Source organism: Falco naumanni, chromosome 6 (genome assembly GCF_017639655.2).
Source record: "Falco naumanni isolate bFalNau1 chromosome 6, bFalNau1.pat, whole genome shotgun sequence".
Classification (NCBI taxonomy): domain Eukaryota; kingdom Metazoa; phylum Chordata; class Aves; order Falconiformes; family Falconidae; genus Falco; species Falco naumanni.
The window spans coordinates 85,715,930-85,732,384 of NC_054059.1; the positions used below are offsets into that span (position 1 = coordinate 85,715,930).

Consider the following 16,455-nt stretch of genomic DNA (forward strand, 5'->3'; position numbering starts at 1 on the left):
ACTTTCTTGACGATAAGCCTTTTGAAAGCTTGAAAATTTTTAACATGTAAAAAACCCCAAATATAAAAGTAAAACATCTTATGTTCTGCTGTTATAGTATCTAAAAGATCTTTTTTTTTTTCCAAAAACTGATTCCTAAATATAATGTAATATTACTTTTTTTCGCAATATATTAAAGTCTTTCTTGCTCACATCTCCAAAAAAAAGGCATCAGGCAAATGTTGATACATATATATGTGCACATGCACGCACACACACGGGCTGTACACTATCAAAGGCTTTACAAAGTTTACGTAGTCTAATTTATTGGACTCAGAAGACAAAGGACTGCAAATGACAGATGTCATTATTCACAGGTCTAAAGGAATTACAAAACCATAGGCCAGTCAAACAAGAAAAGACAATTCAAGAGCAACAAGAGATGGGAAGGACACGGAGATACCAGGAACTTGCTTAATAAGGAAATCTGTAGGACCTGTTTCAAACTGAAGCTGAAGCTCTGCCGCCTGTTCAAATATTGGCACTTCTAATCAAAACACTGCTTTCTGCCTAATGCCCTGGCCACTCTGGGATTCTAGGCTTTGACCAGGAACCAACTATAACTTTTACAAAAATTTTTGGCAGAAACGGTATGGTGAACAATGTCATCTGATGTACGACTTCTTTCCAACATTTGAGAAGACTTGGATTTATGATATTTAATTTCTCCTGATTAAATGAATAACCCTAATTAATGCAAGCAAGTCCAACATCAGAAATCTTTCAGAATATTAATGCAGTAAGCCAGAGACACACCAACTAATTTGTTTGAACTGTTACACAGATTTCCACGTTGTGAATTCATTTCTTAGAATCAAAATGTTATAAAATTAAAGTCTAGTAACAGCAAAGGAAGGGAATTCATTGTTTCTGTTATTTATGGGCATTTCTGAACACAATGCAAGGAAAAGGGTGCCAGAAAGAATATTACAAAAAACCCATGCAAAAATGTGCAGCATTTATGCATTGAGAACTACTGCTGAAGCCTCATTTTTCTTTCATATCTCCATACTTCCTTTTCTCTACTTTCTGTCCATACTTGTGAACGTCCATCTTTAACAAAATAATTAATTACAGCCAAACCCAAATCTGATAGAAGTCCCAATTATCTTTGCTACAGAAAACTCCAACTAGTTCCTTGTGTACCACTTAAACAACTTCAGAGATACAGGCATGACATGAATCAGAAATCTGAATTCCATTTTACAATAAATATATTAAGACTTTGCAGATTAACTGTACTACAGCAATGTGCATTTTGACAGCTCTCTATACGTACAAGCACAAACAACAAAGCTATGAAAAGCAGTTTAATAGTAGTTTCATCACATCCAAAAGGTGAAAGGTTTATAAAACACACATTAAAAAGTCACATCCAGTTATCTTAATGTTCTTCCTACAAAACCACATCAATTTGCACCTTACAGGCCCTCAAGTAAGCAATCCTCCAAATCTCTTGAATACCAAAAGGAATTTCAGAGCCTTTCAGAAAACCCGGGTTTACATAGGAGATACCAGCCTTTTAACATCATGTTAAATCTGCTTTTCCTTATGCTTATTGCATATACAAACTCAACTGGAGCAACAGATCTTCAGAAAATGTACCAATGGATATACGTAGACTTATTATTCAGACTGAGGGCTTCAAGCTCTACCTCTGAAAAAAACCCACAGCACACGCACACAACAGCTGGAAGCATCTCCAATACTTGACATTTCAGAGCAGAATAATAGTTTTTTAAAAAAGAAATTTCAACAAGCTGGATTGAAAAAAAAAAAAAAAAGTCTTTTCAGACACATACTGCAGTCATCTCATGTTGTAAGAATCACATTATGCTATCCTTTCATAAATTGAAGTACCTCTTGAAGGCAGATCTTTCAGTCCTTCCCCACTCTACCTGCTTCAGAACCATATTCCTCCAGGGGTGATGATATTTTTTCAATGTCCATACTCACTTTATTTGCAGTCAATGCCTTCACATTCGGTCCTGGAACAACACTGACATCTATCCAAGATAGTTCTTTTTCCTTCCGTTGCATTACCCTACTTGTACAGCAAAACCCAGCAATTCCACCCATCTCAGCTACTACTTTGTTAGGCTAAATGGATTCTATCAATCTGTTCTTGTAAAGCAAATCTCCATCCCCTCAGTAATCTGAGCAGACCTCCTTGTACCTTCTCTAGTCTCATATTCTCCCTTCTTAACCAAGAATGGAAATGATTCTAATGCCAGTATCTCAAAGGAAGTTTCACCAACACTATCATGGCGACAACACTGCCCTTTTCTGCCAATGCATTTTCCACTGTATCTAAGGGTCATATTTGCTTTTTCACAGCCATATGACATTGGTGACACAATCACCCTACTTTTCAGCATAACATGTAAGTTCAAACAAAAAGTAACTAACAAGCTTCAGACAGAATGGTTTGCTCTCTAGGACAGGAAATTAGTGTAATTAGAGAAGACAAACAAAAGGAAATACAGCCTCTAAATACACACAGCAGTTCTCCACTTCTAAAGAAGCAATATAGCAAATATTAAATGATTGAAGTTATTCAGTATTCACAACATCAGCAGCATTATTTGTTTTATCTTCATTGGGAAAGACATGAAATGGGCATTCAAAACAGGAAAAGGAACATTGTAGGGAATGGTACTGATAACCTTCCCTGTAGGGGCAGAACCAGGTTTCTAACTGTGCTGCAGTCTTAACAAAGAATTAAAAAAAAACCCACAAACCGAACAAAAACCAGTATGTCCTTAAGATGCACATCAAAGACAATGTTGATAAACCATGTACATTATTTAAGAACTGTGATTAGCACAGACAACTGGCCACTGCACATTACTTAAGAACTGTGGTTAGCATAGATAACTGGCCACTGAAAATTAAATGGAAGCTGGATGGATAAATCATAGCCCAAATATCTGCACTAATTTTATTAATCAAGTTCACACAGTAAGAATAAATAACAATGACAACAACAACAATAATATTCTCTTTGTTCTCGATCTTATTTAAATTTTGTTCTTAAATCACACTTACCTTGGTTGGCAAGTGGCAGCTTATAATATAGAAAATAAAAACATTTAAATATTTTTAATAGATGGATTTAGTATTTTTACTGCCTATCTCTACTTATTGAAAAGGCAAGAACCAGTGCATGCAGGCTCAATCCAACTGTGTCAGACATTCACTCTGCATTTTATTTAGTCCCATGACATACACTATTCCAAAGTTCCCAAGCTTGTTACATCAAAGGAAAAGCCGAGAATTACTTTACAAGAAAAGCAGGGGTTTAAGTCCTTTCCAAGCATGTTATTCATGATATTTCACAAGCTATGTCAAGTTAAGGTATTTAAGCTCAGAATAATCTTTCAACCCAAAAATAATTTTTATAAAATCTTCCTAATTTCCCAAGCCATCTTTTCCATCTTACTGAATTGACATATCTTAATTTTTTATTCTCTGCTTTTTCTATGTCAACCATGTTTTCAATTAATCTCATTCTGCTAAATCATCTATAGGTACAACTATGATGGGCAGCTGGAACAAGGTCCACCCACAATCTGAGTGGATGCAAGCCTGGAACACAGGTAACTGAGGTCACCTATTCAGCCAAGATCTTCAATAGGGTTTATTAACTTACAATTTTCAGCTCAGTAACACAGCAAGTCTTCCAAAACCCATGAGCAGAAAAGTTTCTATATAATGAGAACTTGACATCCACATACTTTATAAATCAAACAAATTTACCTCTCCCTTTCCTAACGATAAAACAAACTCAGTGTAAGTTTTGATAATAAGACTTTAACTATTACAGTCTTCTCTCAATGGTTACCCTCATGATTGTTTTCCCGTTACGATACTACATAACACACCTCTATTTTTCTGCATTAGCTTCTTTTTCACTTCTACATATGTATCAACCAACTTCTATTTTTAAGTTCCCCTGGTAAGCTTTTTTCCATCTTCATCTGTCTTCAACTCTTCTTACACTAATTCTTGCTCTATCCACATCGCTTATGTCAGTTTTGCTCCGTTAACTACTGAACATTTTTCATTTTTCCCCTATCATACCTTGTAATAATCTTGTAAATTAAGACTATGCCAAATAATCCATTCCCTCCCCAATATATGAAGGCCTTTTTATTCAGCAAAGTATCCACAGTAATAAAACGGCTTCACTGTTGTTTTTTCAACCTAAATCAAAGTGAGTTTTAGTATGCCATTGCCAGAATGATTCTTAAACCTGCCCTATAACTGCAGATGTCATCTCAGTCTTCTAAAATCAAACCCTATTATTTGCAAAATATGACACCTGGAAAGCTCAATTACATTCATAAAATAAACCATATATTCTCCTACTGCTTATGAAATTATAGGAATGGAAAAATATAGATACTTCTAATAATCTTGAAAACTGACATGGCCCAAAAGAGCTGAATGCTGCAAAAGGAATGAAAAAGAAGAGAAAGATTGTTGTTATAGATTCATGCAGAACAGCAAGGTTTGTCAAATTCTCCCACAGGATATGCCCATGGCACTAATTCACTCAAAGCAGTAACCTTCGAGAAACTATTCAAAGATACTAGTCTAGTTACAGTATCATAAGTGTATCAAGACTGCACAGCAGCTAAAATACAACCAGGACAAAGCACACCTTCTCTAGCAGAAAAGAGTCCTAGATACCAAAACCTATGTATTTGCATGGCAGGCACACAAAACCATACTGTAAGCTCCTGATATATTACAGAAAATTTCCTTAGTTACAAAGTTTCCTAATTTACAGGACCATACTTCAAAAACATTTTGCCATGGCAAGCAGAAGTAAGCATGGTGTGCTTCGTTACAGTTACCAAATTAATTCTGCTCCAGTGTGAGCCCGTTCTGTTCCCAACACTTTTCAAGTTACAGTTTATCCATCACAACGGTATCATAAAGTCTCCCAAGATTTCAATATGAAATATGATTAACATCTAGCTTGTGTGCATATTCCAAATCTTATATAAAGAACAGGCATTTTCCTTTGCACAATCTTTCACCAACTGATTAAATTATACTGCTGCTGAGGCAGCTAATGTTAAATGATTTCTCATGAGCAGCTTCTCACTTGAGAGCTCAAACCGTGCATGTAAAAACTTGCAAGTCCTCTGGCTTCAGAAAAAAACCTCAAATGTACTATCCACCCTTTTTTTCCTAGCTGACTTTGTATCATACATTAAATGCATACATATTATTTCTCAGTTTTAATATAGTTACTTGCTTTGGGCTAAAAAGCATAATCTGCTTTTCCTCAGTTCTGCTGCATAACTTACAAGAAGTGTACACTGTGCAAATGTATGTTGCAAACATAATGTTGCAAGGAAGCTCCTGCTGCGTTTCCAGTACACTGGTGGTTAGTGCACACAGAAAGGTAGCAAAGTTTTAAAACCTTCACCATGTAACGTGTGGGTCCCTGACAGAGATGTCTTGATAATGCATTAAAAGCCTAAGAAAAAGAAAATACTTAAAGATCTGAGCTAATGTTTTGTAGGCAAGGTTTTGTTCGCTGTTTAACACTTACTGGTCCGTTATTAGTGCTCTCTCTTATTGGAAGAAAAAAGAAGACCATTCAAAAATTAAATTCTACCTCTGTGTCAAGAAATCCAGTTGTACTCAGTGGTCTTTTTTCTTCCAGCACTACTGTAGCAGAATTTATAGCCCAATCTTTTACTAAATCTTTCTGGTTCTCGTTGATAACAGGCCTATTATAATCCTGGCTGTCATCCACTCCAAATACCTGAAAATGAAACAAACCATTATATACATTAACCCAATACCATCCTGATACAATGTTCAATGTTAATGGATGGATGGTGGCATGCTGGAAAGTGAGTTTAATTAGGCTTTGTTGTATTATGCTTATCTGTCATCTTGGTGAAATCTACCAATTAAATGGAAGAAATATCTACGGCAATTAAAAAAAGAGCAGAAGTTTATGTCAACACTGGAAATCCAAGGAATTGCTGGTTGGAATGGTCACATATGAAAAAAAATGACATTTTGATGAAAGAAACAAAAGGTAAAGGCAAAATCATTACAAAAAACATTTTACAGTCTACTTCCCGATTAAGGAAAAAAGCGATAACTGGAATCACCAAATCTTCAGATTTTTGCCATTATCTAGTGAAAACAAGAAATATAAATGCTTCCATCTGCTACTAATATGTTTATTGAATTACTCCTCTAACACAAACAAAATTCCAGTATTTCATTGGTTAGGGACTTAGCAGATGTCAGAAGTCCACCAGGTCTCACAAACTGCGTAGACTCATCTCATTCCAGATGTGATTTGCCATAGTTTTTCTACTACACTGTTTCTTACTGATGCTTATACTAATCGCTTTCACTTAGGATAGAATAATTTTCCCATGACATTTAAAAGCCATTCCTCAGAGAAAAATACTAGAGAAATCTTATTATCAAGACAATTTAATAAGGACTTAAGCAGGAGAGCCAGCATGCTGCCTGTCAAATTCCTAATGAGTCATAGATACTGAGGAATAAGAATGGCTCTTCGAATTGTGTAAAATATCTTCAAAGATATTTTAGAGAGTATTTTGTAGCTTGGAAACATATAATCTATAAAATTTGTAAATTTCTGCCTAAGAAATAAATTCACTACTTTACTAGTAAGGACTTGGACATAAAGAAAAATTACAGACTAAAAATGGAAAACCCCCAAACATTAAAACTGACTGCTAAAAAGAAATGGTTAACATCAAAATTTGTTTTGTCTTAGAGAAAGACAAAGGATAGAAGAAAATGACCTTCACAGATGTTATCCTCCAGTAAAAAAACACCACTGAGTGCAAAACAGAGAAAGATATACAGAATTATTTTTTTTCCCCAAAAGTGTTTTATGATTCAGTTTTGCACAGCAAATCTAGAGAACTGGTTTATTAAAATTCTGAACAAGGTTAGTGTATTTAAAATGGGTTCACCACTAGATGGCCACCAACCATAATGTTTTTTTAGTGTCTGAACAGCAGAAGAAGGAAAAAAAAAAAATAGGCACCCTGTCATTCAACTCCTCCTTATGCTCTTCTAAATGTCCAGAAAGATGGTGCTATAACATTTATAACTGAGGAAGAAGCTTTTTCACATGCATTTGATTTGTATTTTGCTCTTGTGCGAAAGCCTGCTTTCTGCAATTCTAAATTCAGGCAATGCTCCCCGATTTTTCATTTATACAGAAATCATGTTTTGACTTAGGCACCAGCTGCTTAAGAATATTTCATAAATATTTCTTTTCTTTAAAAAGTGTGATTTAAATAAAAATTTCTCTTTAATGATATACTTTTGATTTGTACAGTTGTAGCAATTTTTGCAGAATCAAACCAGTTCTTGTCCACCATCTCCTTTCTTTGAACAGATCACTATTCTGCAGCCACTTCTTCCCTTGTTTAAGATCATTCCCTTGATTACAGAGCTTCACATGTTCTTTTAAATTAAAGGAAATTCTGATTTTATCACATAAGCATCTAAAGGAAAATATTAATTCAACACTTCCAATTCTAATCAGGACTACAGGAGTAAATTGCTGTCTGTAAATTGTTTCATATTATCTGGTGGCATATTCATTTCCTACGTCAAATTTCTTTACTTGTATCACAAGCAACAGCACCTAAGTCTTCTCTTTCAGTCTTACCTTTTCTAGAATCAAAGTCCTATTTAAGCAAATTTTGTTAACTCTTTATTCTATTACTGACATAACTGCAAAACCAAATTTGAATATTGCCTGTTTTTTCTGTGAAGAGTAGTATGGGTAGGAATAAGACCCAAGTAGTAAATTTACCTCCTAATACTACTGCTAATGCTTCCTCTGTATATATAGAGGGGATATCACAGGCCAGAAAAGATAAGCAAAATATTTGGAACATTATTATTAGAAAGAAAGCAAAAGCACCTTCTTCAATAAATGTGTATTTTTGCTCTACACATTAGTTGTACATCTAGAAGCCCTGGTACGTGCATGCACCTGCCTTAAGTTCCACAGCTAAACAACTGCAAAGCTCCTCTTCTCAGCACGGAAGAAGAGATTCACACAAGCGTGATCTAGCCCACTTCAGAAGCATGATACATAACCCCCCTTTGAAAACAATGCCATTAATACGTAATTTCGACTTTAAACATGAAAACTATGCAAAAGATAAAACAACTCATGCTTAGTATTTGACAAAATTTAGAACATCACTGACACATCGATCACACATCTACCAAAAATGAATACTACCAGAATTTCAAGATCCACTTACACTGTTCACCAAATAATGAGAATATACCCTCAACATAAAAAGCCCTGGAATAACCTGAAGATTGCTACTGGAAATAATTTTTCTACCTTTTAGAAAAATGCAGTTTGTACTATATGGGTTGTTATGATACGGTATCTGTGCAAAGAGTGGGCTGTTGTGATTGAAGCCTGAACAGATGAAGACCTGTATCTTCCTACAAAGACTGAATGACATTCTTCAAGGCTTCTAATTCTTCAGACGTTTCTGTTCTTTAAATACCTTCACGATTTCAAAGTCAGTTAAGGGAAGCCTAGGAGATAACTTAACCAAACCAACCAACCAAACAAAAAAAAATCCCGAGGAAATGCTGATGACATCCATTGCTGCACCTCTTACCTATTTATGCAAAAAGACTGATTTTTCTTTCTGTAAAGCTTGTATTTCTCAGCAGCAGCAGCTACAGCTTTAAACAGAAGCAACTACCATATGTATTTTGATTAACTGTGTTTTGGGGAAGAAAAAGATGAAGCCAGATTCCATACTACAGGTTTGGACATGACAAGCTGTTTGAAAAATGAGAAGAACTTTGGTTTATTGTTGATAAAGGAGGTAAAGGGATTCTATGCATTCATTTATGAGTTCCAGAACTTTTCTAACCATCTCAAATCACACCTATCCAGCACACAGCTGTCAATGAAAAAAGAAGTTTACTACATCTTTTACACTTTTTTGTATCACTGTAAAGAATAAGGACTTTCACAAAATCATGATCCTGCATTTTTTGAAAGTCTGGGGGATGGGGAGTAATAAGTTTATTTTTTTAACTTAGGTAGCTGTGTGTATCATGAAGAAGACAATTCCTAGAAAACTTTTTTTTAAAAAAAACCAAACCAGATATTAATGCTGTTGTTTAAACAGATGTTATTTAAAAATGAAACCATGACAGCTTCCTATAACTAATCATTCTATAAAGTTAAAGAGTTTTCTGCCCGCCTCTGCCTTATTAGTTTATTTTTACAAAATATTTTAGCAGAAAGACTACATTATTTCATCCCGAGTTTCCAGTTTCATAAAGTTACAAAACAAAAATCACGGTAATAATTTTCACAGAATCCCTGAAAATTGATTGAGGGTGAAAAACACAGGCACTGTACCACTCGGCACCGCTACATGGGGTTCCTGCAGGGTCTCTGCCACACAACTGTAATGGTAGAACCGTCAGAAACAGTGTATAAACTGTGGAGGTTAAAAACAACTGCTTTATTGTTCTGAAGCATGAAACGATTTCCATTGCAAATCAGAATATTTTGAATGGCAAGGGAACGACGACAACATTGCTGTAAAATGTCAAGCCCCATTTATGAAACACAGTCAACGTAACTTGGTTTAACCTGCTAATCCAGTTGACCTCGTAAGCAAATGGGTTAACAGGGGACAGACTGCATCCAGTTTTGGTCCCCCTGAGGCATGAGAGACACTGTCTAACGGGAGGGAGCTCAGCAGGGGCCACCAAGATGGTCAAGGCTGGAGCACTTTCCCTGTGGGGAGAGTCTAGGGAAGCTGGGTTTGATCAGTTTGGAGATGGGATGGCTCTGGGGGTGCCTAGCAGCCCCCCAGTACCTCTGGGAAGCGTATTGAGGTGACAGCCAGGCTCTTCACAGTGGTGCACAGCAGGAGGACAAGGGAGAACTCACGGAAGTTGAAAACAGATTGATTCAGACAAGACAGAAAGAAAAGCTTTTTCACACTGAGGACAGCCAAGCAAGGTTGCCTGGTCTCTGTCCTCATAGGGTGTGAAGACCCAAATAGATGAAGTCCTGGGCAACCTGTCGGACCTCAAGGCTGACCCTGCTTTGAGCACAGGGCTGGCCTAGAGACCTCCTAGGGTCCTTTCTAGCTTATGTCATCCTGTGATCCCTATACAACAGTGATCCTAGATAATAACTCTAGCATCTCAGATCAGCCTTCTAGCTCAAAGGGTCAGTCTTGAGCAAGCCTAAAAGGAAATCCAGTAATTTCTCAGCTGGGGAACTGCTAACACTATGGTTGACATATAATGAAGTCTCCTAAATCAGCAGGAAAAAAGGGAGTTCCTGACACATACTTTTCAATTTCAAAGCGATGAATGAATGGTAAGCTCTCCAAAGATCTCCCCATGACACTCCGTTTACATTCTGTGGTTTGACCAGTAAAACAAAGGGACAAAACAGCAGGCTAATAAAAAATACAGCAAGTTCCAAAGCATCATGCTGCTACTTGCTGGAATGCAAACTCAGCCTGCAGAATACAAAATAACTGATGGCAAAACAACTGCACCTTGATGTAGACATGAATAAAGTACATCACTTTATCTCAGTCACAGTTTTTCCAATACTAACTGAGAATATTACTTTATCTACCTAAAACTCAATTTTAAAAATTCTTTATCCAATAGCAAACAAGAATTAACAAAATCTCTGTAGCACAACAGAAGCGAGATGCAATCACTGCAAGTACTGGTGTATTTTGGAGACTGCATGAGTTGCAGGACCAAGTCTAAGCATGTGCCTTGTCCTCTTCTGCAAGGGCTAATCTCCTAGAAAGCAGAGCAATCTGTTCTGGCACGCCACACGCATTTCCGTGTGAAAATGGCTCATGACTCAGTGCACACCTGCTTGTCACCATAGCTGAAACACAGCTTTAACACAAGCTAGCTTCAGGGATAGGGAATCGGTCTTCTTCACTCTCCTCTCCCCCTGCTCCCCAGTAGATGAATTAGTATCTTTTCTACCACACTAGAGGTCAGTATAACGACTTTAGGAATAATCATCAGAAGTGATGATTCTTTAAAACAACAGAAACCATTTTTCTTTATTGATATATGTGACACAGTCTAAAAATTGTAATAAAAACTGGTCAGAAAAATTAACGGCAACAGGAACCATTTTTCTGAATCAAAAGGAAAAAAAATGCATTATCTGAAAAAAAACCGCAAACCTCACTTGATATTTTCCTTATATGCTTTTTATGAAGTTCTTGAGTAAAAAAAACCCTTTTCCAGTTGTATCTCATTTACATGCCTTTCAGAGTTCCTAAATTGGGACTTTATATTTAAACTATTTTATGGTTTATGAAGATCACACTGCAGTTCCAAAATATTAAATTGCTTAGTACTTAACATTCACAGAGCTAGTTCCTCACCCAAATCATTACTGAAGATACTGACATCAGTGGAAAAAAGATCTGATTTGAGACTCCTAGTAGATAAGTTCACTCAATTTTATAGCAGATTAATTATGTATATTAGAGCAGGAACTCTACTGTTCTGCACACATACTACACAAAGCATTAGAAAGCATTTCTAAGAGCACTAATACAAAATAGGAGCATAAATTTTATTCAAAATACAAAACTAGAAAATTCTATCTACTTCTAAAATTTTGCATTTCTAAAGTTTCCCCAGCAGTTGTACTGCTAGAGTCTTAACATAAAGCATATGCAGTAGTTACTAATACTATTAATGAGATTAACAGAAAAATCAACAAACAAATAGTAAGAATTCTCATTGCAATTCAGAGAGCTATAACTAGGAACCTATTCATCAATGATGGTATTTGTAAACTAAAAGTATCCGAGTAATCCTTCTATTCTTTCAGATCTTAGCAACAGTTACAGCCACAATCTGGAGATGTGCTTGAAAAGGATGATGATTTAAATGCTGTTAATTTCAGTGCAGGCAATCTGTATATAAGGAGCAGAATAAAATCCAAAAGACAGAAAGTGTGTAAAAGGGAATTCAAAGATGAACATTTAAAAAGGCAAACTAAAGCAAAGCAGAGCACAGGTAAGGGACAAGGGGCTGTACTGTACGGTGTATCAAAGACAGGACCATGGCAAAATAAAACAAGGAGCAAGTGATTAAATTTGAAATAAGGTATTTGCCATTGTAAAGTGACGGGAATGTAAGTTATAATAGCAATTATGTTTCATAACGTTTCAGGGGAAAAAAAGATGATGAGTATATTTGATTGTCAGGGAAGTCAAATAAAAGCAGATTTTAGAAACTGAGCTGTGAACTGATACAGTCAGAGCAGCAAGAAAGAAAAAGAAAAAAAAAAAAAAAGAGGGAAAAGACACGAATTTGGAAACACAAGGAGGATTTGGACACAGTTTGCATGTACTAAGCAAGAAGAAGAAAGTGTAAACAAGCCACACTCAGAGGATGCTTGACTGATGGGAAGAGAGGATTCCAGAGAGCAGGGAAATAGAAGAAGCTTCAGATCCGTATCACAGATCATCTTGGCAATGCTGCGCTTAGCATTCAGACTGAGCTCTTCATAATTCTTCCAAAGAAGGTAGTCCAGACATTCGTAATATACAGTAAATGGGCTCTTAAGTCACAGAGTTGCTGATCAGACAGACAAGACAAAAGGCAAACATTTTCCTCCCACCTTTGAGAAAGTGTGATGAGCCAGAGTACAAAGCCTAAGCCCACTTGGAGTTTAGCTACTGCATGAACTCTGTTTAACCAAGCCGCTGCTGAGAAGCTGGATTTTAATAGTTTTTGCTTGTTCTTGGCAGTTATCCTAGCCATCCCAGGCGAACAGACTGCGTTCTGCGCAGGGCACATCTCATGAATAGCCATGGATTTTCACAGAAGCTGTTTATGTCATTTTAACTATATATTGAAGATATAGAATCAGATGCAAGACACTCTGGTATAAAAAAAGCTACGTAAGCAAATGAAAAGGATCAACATGCCAAGTCTAATAACTTCCTCTTACCAGACACCAGTTACATATTTACATGCATACATATTTTGTACCTGTTTGTGACACTGAAGAATTTTCTTTAGAATTCCAAATTCAAAACAGTAAGCTTTGAGACTGTAAGATTAATCCCCCCAGGAAAAAAAAAAAATGACAAACATCCTCTGACCTCTTGACAAAATTTATAGGCTTGATGATTTGACAGTCTTTTTCTGTTCTACTGCTTTTTCAGCACTGTACTCATAGATTACGGTCATTCTGCAACCAAGACACCCTGTGGAGCCAAGAGGCATTCTTTCTAGAAGAAATTGCTGAAGCAATGGTTAAAGCAATTAAACCAAGAGGGCGTGAAAAGACGAAGACCTGAAAGTCATTCTCTGAAAAAAGATATATCTGTCTCGATTCCTTAAATAGTCACTGAAACATGCTTTCCATTCCCCAACTTAATCTCTGCCCGCTCATTCTTTTCAGGTAGTTTGTCATTTATAATACTGCACAAATTTGCCAAAAGGAGCCTCATAACATGTTTGTTAACTCTATAATAAGAGGAATTATAACAACATGCATGTTAAGTATTGTAATGAAAAGATTTCCCCTCTCTTCTCCACTTGCACTGTAAATAAAAGTTTTTGGATGAACACAGTTTTAGTAAAAGAGTTCAGAATATACATTTTCCAATCAACCTCGCAGATCTTAAAAAAATGTTTTGATTTGGTATGTGGCTCCATGTTTTAAGATCAATCCCTGGCGTGCATTGCACACTATTTACAAATGATGGAAAACAACTGAACTAGTCTATACTTCTCACAGAACCAGACTGATATATAAAAATTTAACAATGGCATAAACCACCTACTTATGATTTTGTCACTATTACTTTCAAAATATTTAGCATAACATTAATCTTAAACTTGTCAGTCTACAAGTCTTCATTTAGGAGTTTTTTCATATTTGATACAATGTTTCATGCTATCTGCAAGATTACCGATAAAACTTTAACACAGAGAAGACGAGCTTTATGAACACTTAAAGCGGTAGTAACAAAAAATAACAAAAGTACACAGTCCTTGAAGAACAGATTAGCCAGTAAACATAATATGGTATGAACAGACATACCCAGGGAGCAAAAAGAGTAAAGAGATTCCATTTTATTACAAACACCTTACAGAATAGATTCCCATTCATACACATACTCAAAAAAATAAGAAAGGTCAAAACAAATGGAAATGTAACTACCGTTGTGAGCAGAAAGACAGAGAAAATTAAAATGGAAAACCTGCTGTCTATAGGAACACCAACACAGCTTTCCTTCCAAAATTACTAGTTATTCCAAATTTTTAAGGAGGAAAAAAAAAATCTCTCTCGCTATTGTGTCAATAGAACAGTATTACATGTATACTCTGCAAAGTATACAATCAAGATGACAGCTTGACACTAAAAACATGGTCATTACTTTTATGGCCTTTCTATATAAACAAAGACTTTAAAAGAGCATCCTTTTCCAATTCAAAATAAATTCCAACATGATCTAAAATATGAACTTTGCATTGAAAACAAAATCATTAAATGGTCACAATATTTCTTTTTGAAGATGGCAGAAGGACGGATTGAGGTTCGATTTTGGTACTTTTTTTCAAGTTTTACTTCTGGTTAGGAATCAGTATGTTGAACTGGATATCTAAAATTACTTTGCTGATGAAAAAAAAAGTCAATTATTTATCAGGAAATTTAAATGAACATAATGGAATAAAACAATTTTGGGACCAAAGAAAACTTTATCCAAGGCCAGTGTTACCATATGCATATGAGCTGCATTCTAGATTCCCTGGTTAGCTAGGCTGATGAGAACTGAAACATACACGTATCTTCACTATGTTCCTTCCCTTCCCACACACACATAGGAGAGTTTAACTCTGCTATGGTAACTTCTACGAAGTCTTTCCATTCAGAGATACCCTGAAATGAAATTGGCTGAAGAAGAAAAACAACAACAAACCCTGCACAAAACAAACAAAAAGACACCCTTACAAAAAAAAACCAAAAACCACCCTCAAGAGCTTGCAAAAAACTCACTGAGTTGCTTTTTATTTATTGCAATAACTGCAACGTATTTCATATTCCAAACACATCCCACATTATTTGCATATTCATTTATTAAAATTTATAACTGATAGTATTCTGCTTTATTGAAAAAAGGAAACTCATTAGACTGATAATTTGCAGTCTTCCTATATCAACAAAAAGGAAGATGAACTGCAGAAACATCATTTTAAATTCTTCCATCCACTGACAGACTTACCTTCTCTGTGGCCTAGGAAGATTTTTTTTAACCCAATACAACTGCTGAGAACAACTTCCTTCTATTAGAACAAATTTGATTTATTTAAAAAATGTGAAACAGAAAATTTAAACTCAGTGCAAAATAGAGAGCAATTGCTAAGCGTTAAGAAAGTGCTGAAGATATCTAAAGGGCAGACTGGCTGGATGTAAAACAAATCCTATGACTATGCCCCATTTACTCGTGTATTTTATGTGTTAGAAAACATGTTCTAAATCAAATCAAGATCCTGAATTTGGTTTATTTTGTAGTTAGCCGTAACAACAGGAGTAGTATTCTGCTATAAAGACTTGTGGCTTTCTGAAGCTATTGGAACAGAGAATATTATATGCCTGGTACGTTCAAGGTGGTCTTTGTAGTATCTAAGAGCAGCTTTCCTTATTTACAGATTGATGAAATTGCGCTCAACGGTAATTTTAAGAAAAGCTCTAAAAGTACAAAGAGCCAGCATCTATTACTCAATCATAACTTTCTTTCATGTTATTGATGTATTTATTTACTAAAGCTGGTTTTGCCTACTGAACAGTTCATACTTCTCTATGAATTTTAAGTGACGTTTGAACACCTGGATGCAGAAATATCATTGGGCTAATGAAAGTACTTTTAAGAAGCAAGGTTTAATGCTATTTTTCATGTGTTCTCTATTTGTAGAGAACATTAAGACACAATCACGCATCTATAATATAAAGAACAAGTGAAAAAAACATGTGAGTTTGCAAAGAGCAGCACCAATCTTGCTTTGAATTTGTATTTTATGAATTAAAGGTGAAAGAGGACCATATGGAAACCCATGATAGAATAAAAATTCAAATAAACTGGGACCAGAAGAGGGAAATGTACAACTCATTTCCGTATCAGTAATACCAGCAGTATTCACTCAGTCTCTATGTAAAAAATCTAACAGGATTATGAAAGAAATAGTAATAATGTCAAGTTACCCACAAATAAAATGAGTCAGAAGTCCTAGAATAGGTGTGTCAGAGGAAATGTCAATAAAAACAGATGGAGCCTGTGTGCATGAGTTTGTGTTACTTGTGAAAAGCACAGC

The 16,455-nt window shown here is 35.7% G+C and overlaps 1 protein-coding gene across 7 annotated transcripts in view; it reads right to left on the reverse strand.

Annotated features, from left to right (window-relative positions):
* Positions 1-16,455, reverse strand: part of CEP170 (centrosomal protein 170) — a 94,706-nt gene that overhangs the window by 31,911 nt on the left and 46,340 nt on the right. For 6 of the 7 annotated variants that reach the window (XM_040598203.1, XM_040598206.1, XM_040598205.1 and 3 more), the window contains exon 10: positions 5,675-5,824. The exons of the other annotated variant lie outside the window; for it this stretch is intronic. In XM_040598203.1, coding sequence (XP_040454137.1) covers positions 5,675-5,824 — 150 coding nt within the window. The remainder of the gene's footprint in view (positions 1-5,674; positions 5,825-16,455) is intronic. 7 annotated transcript variants of the gene reach the window in all.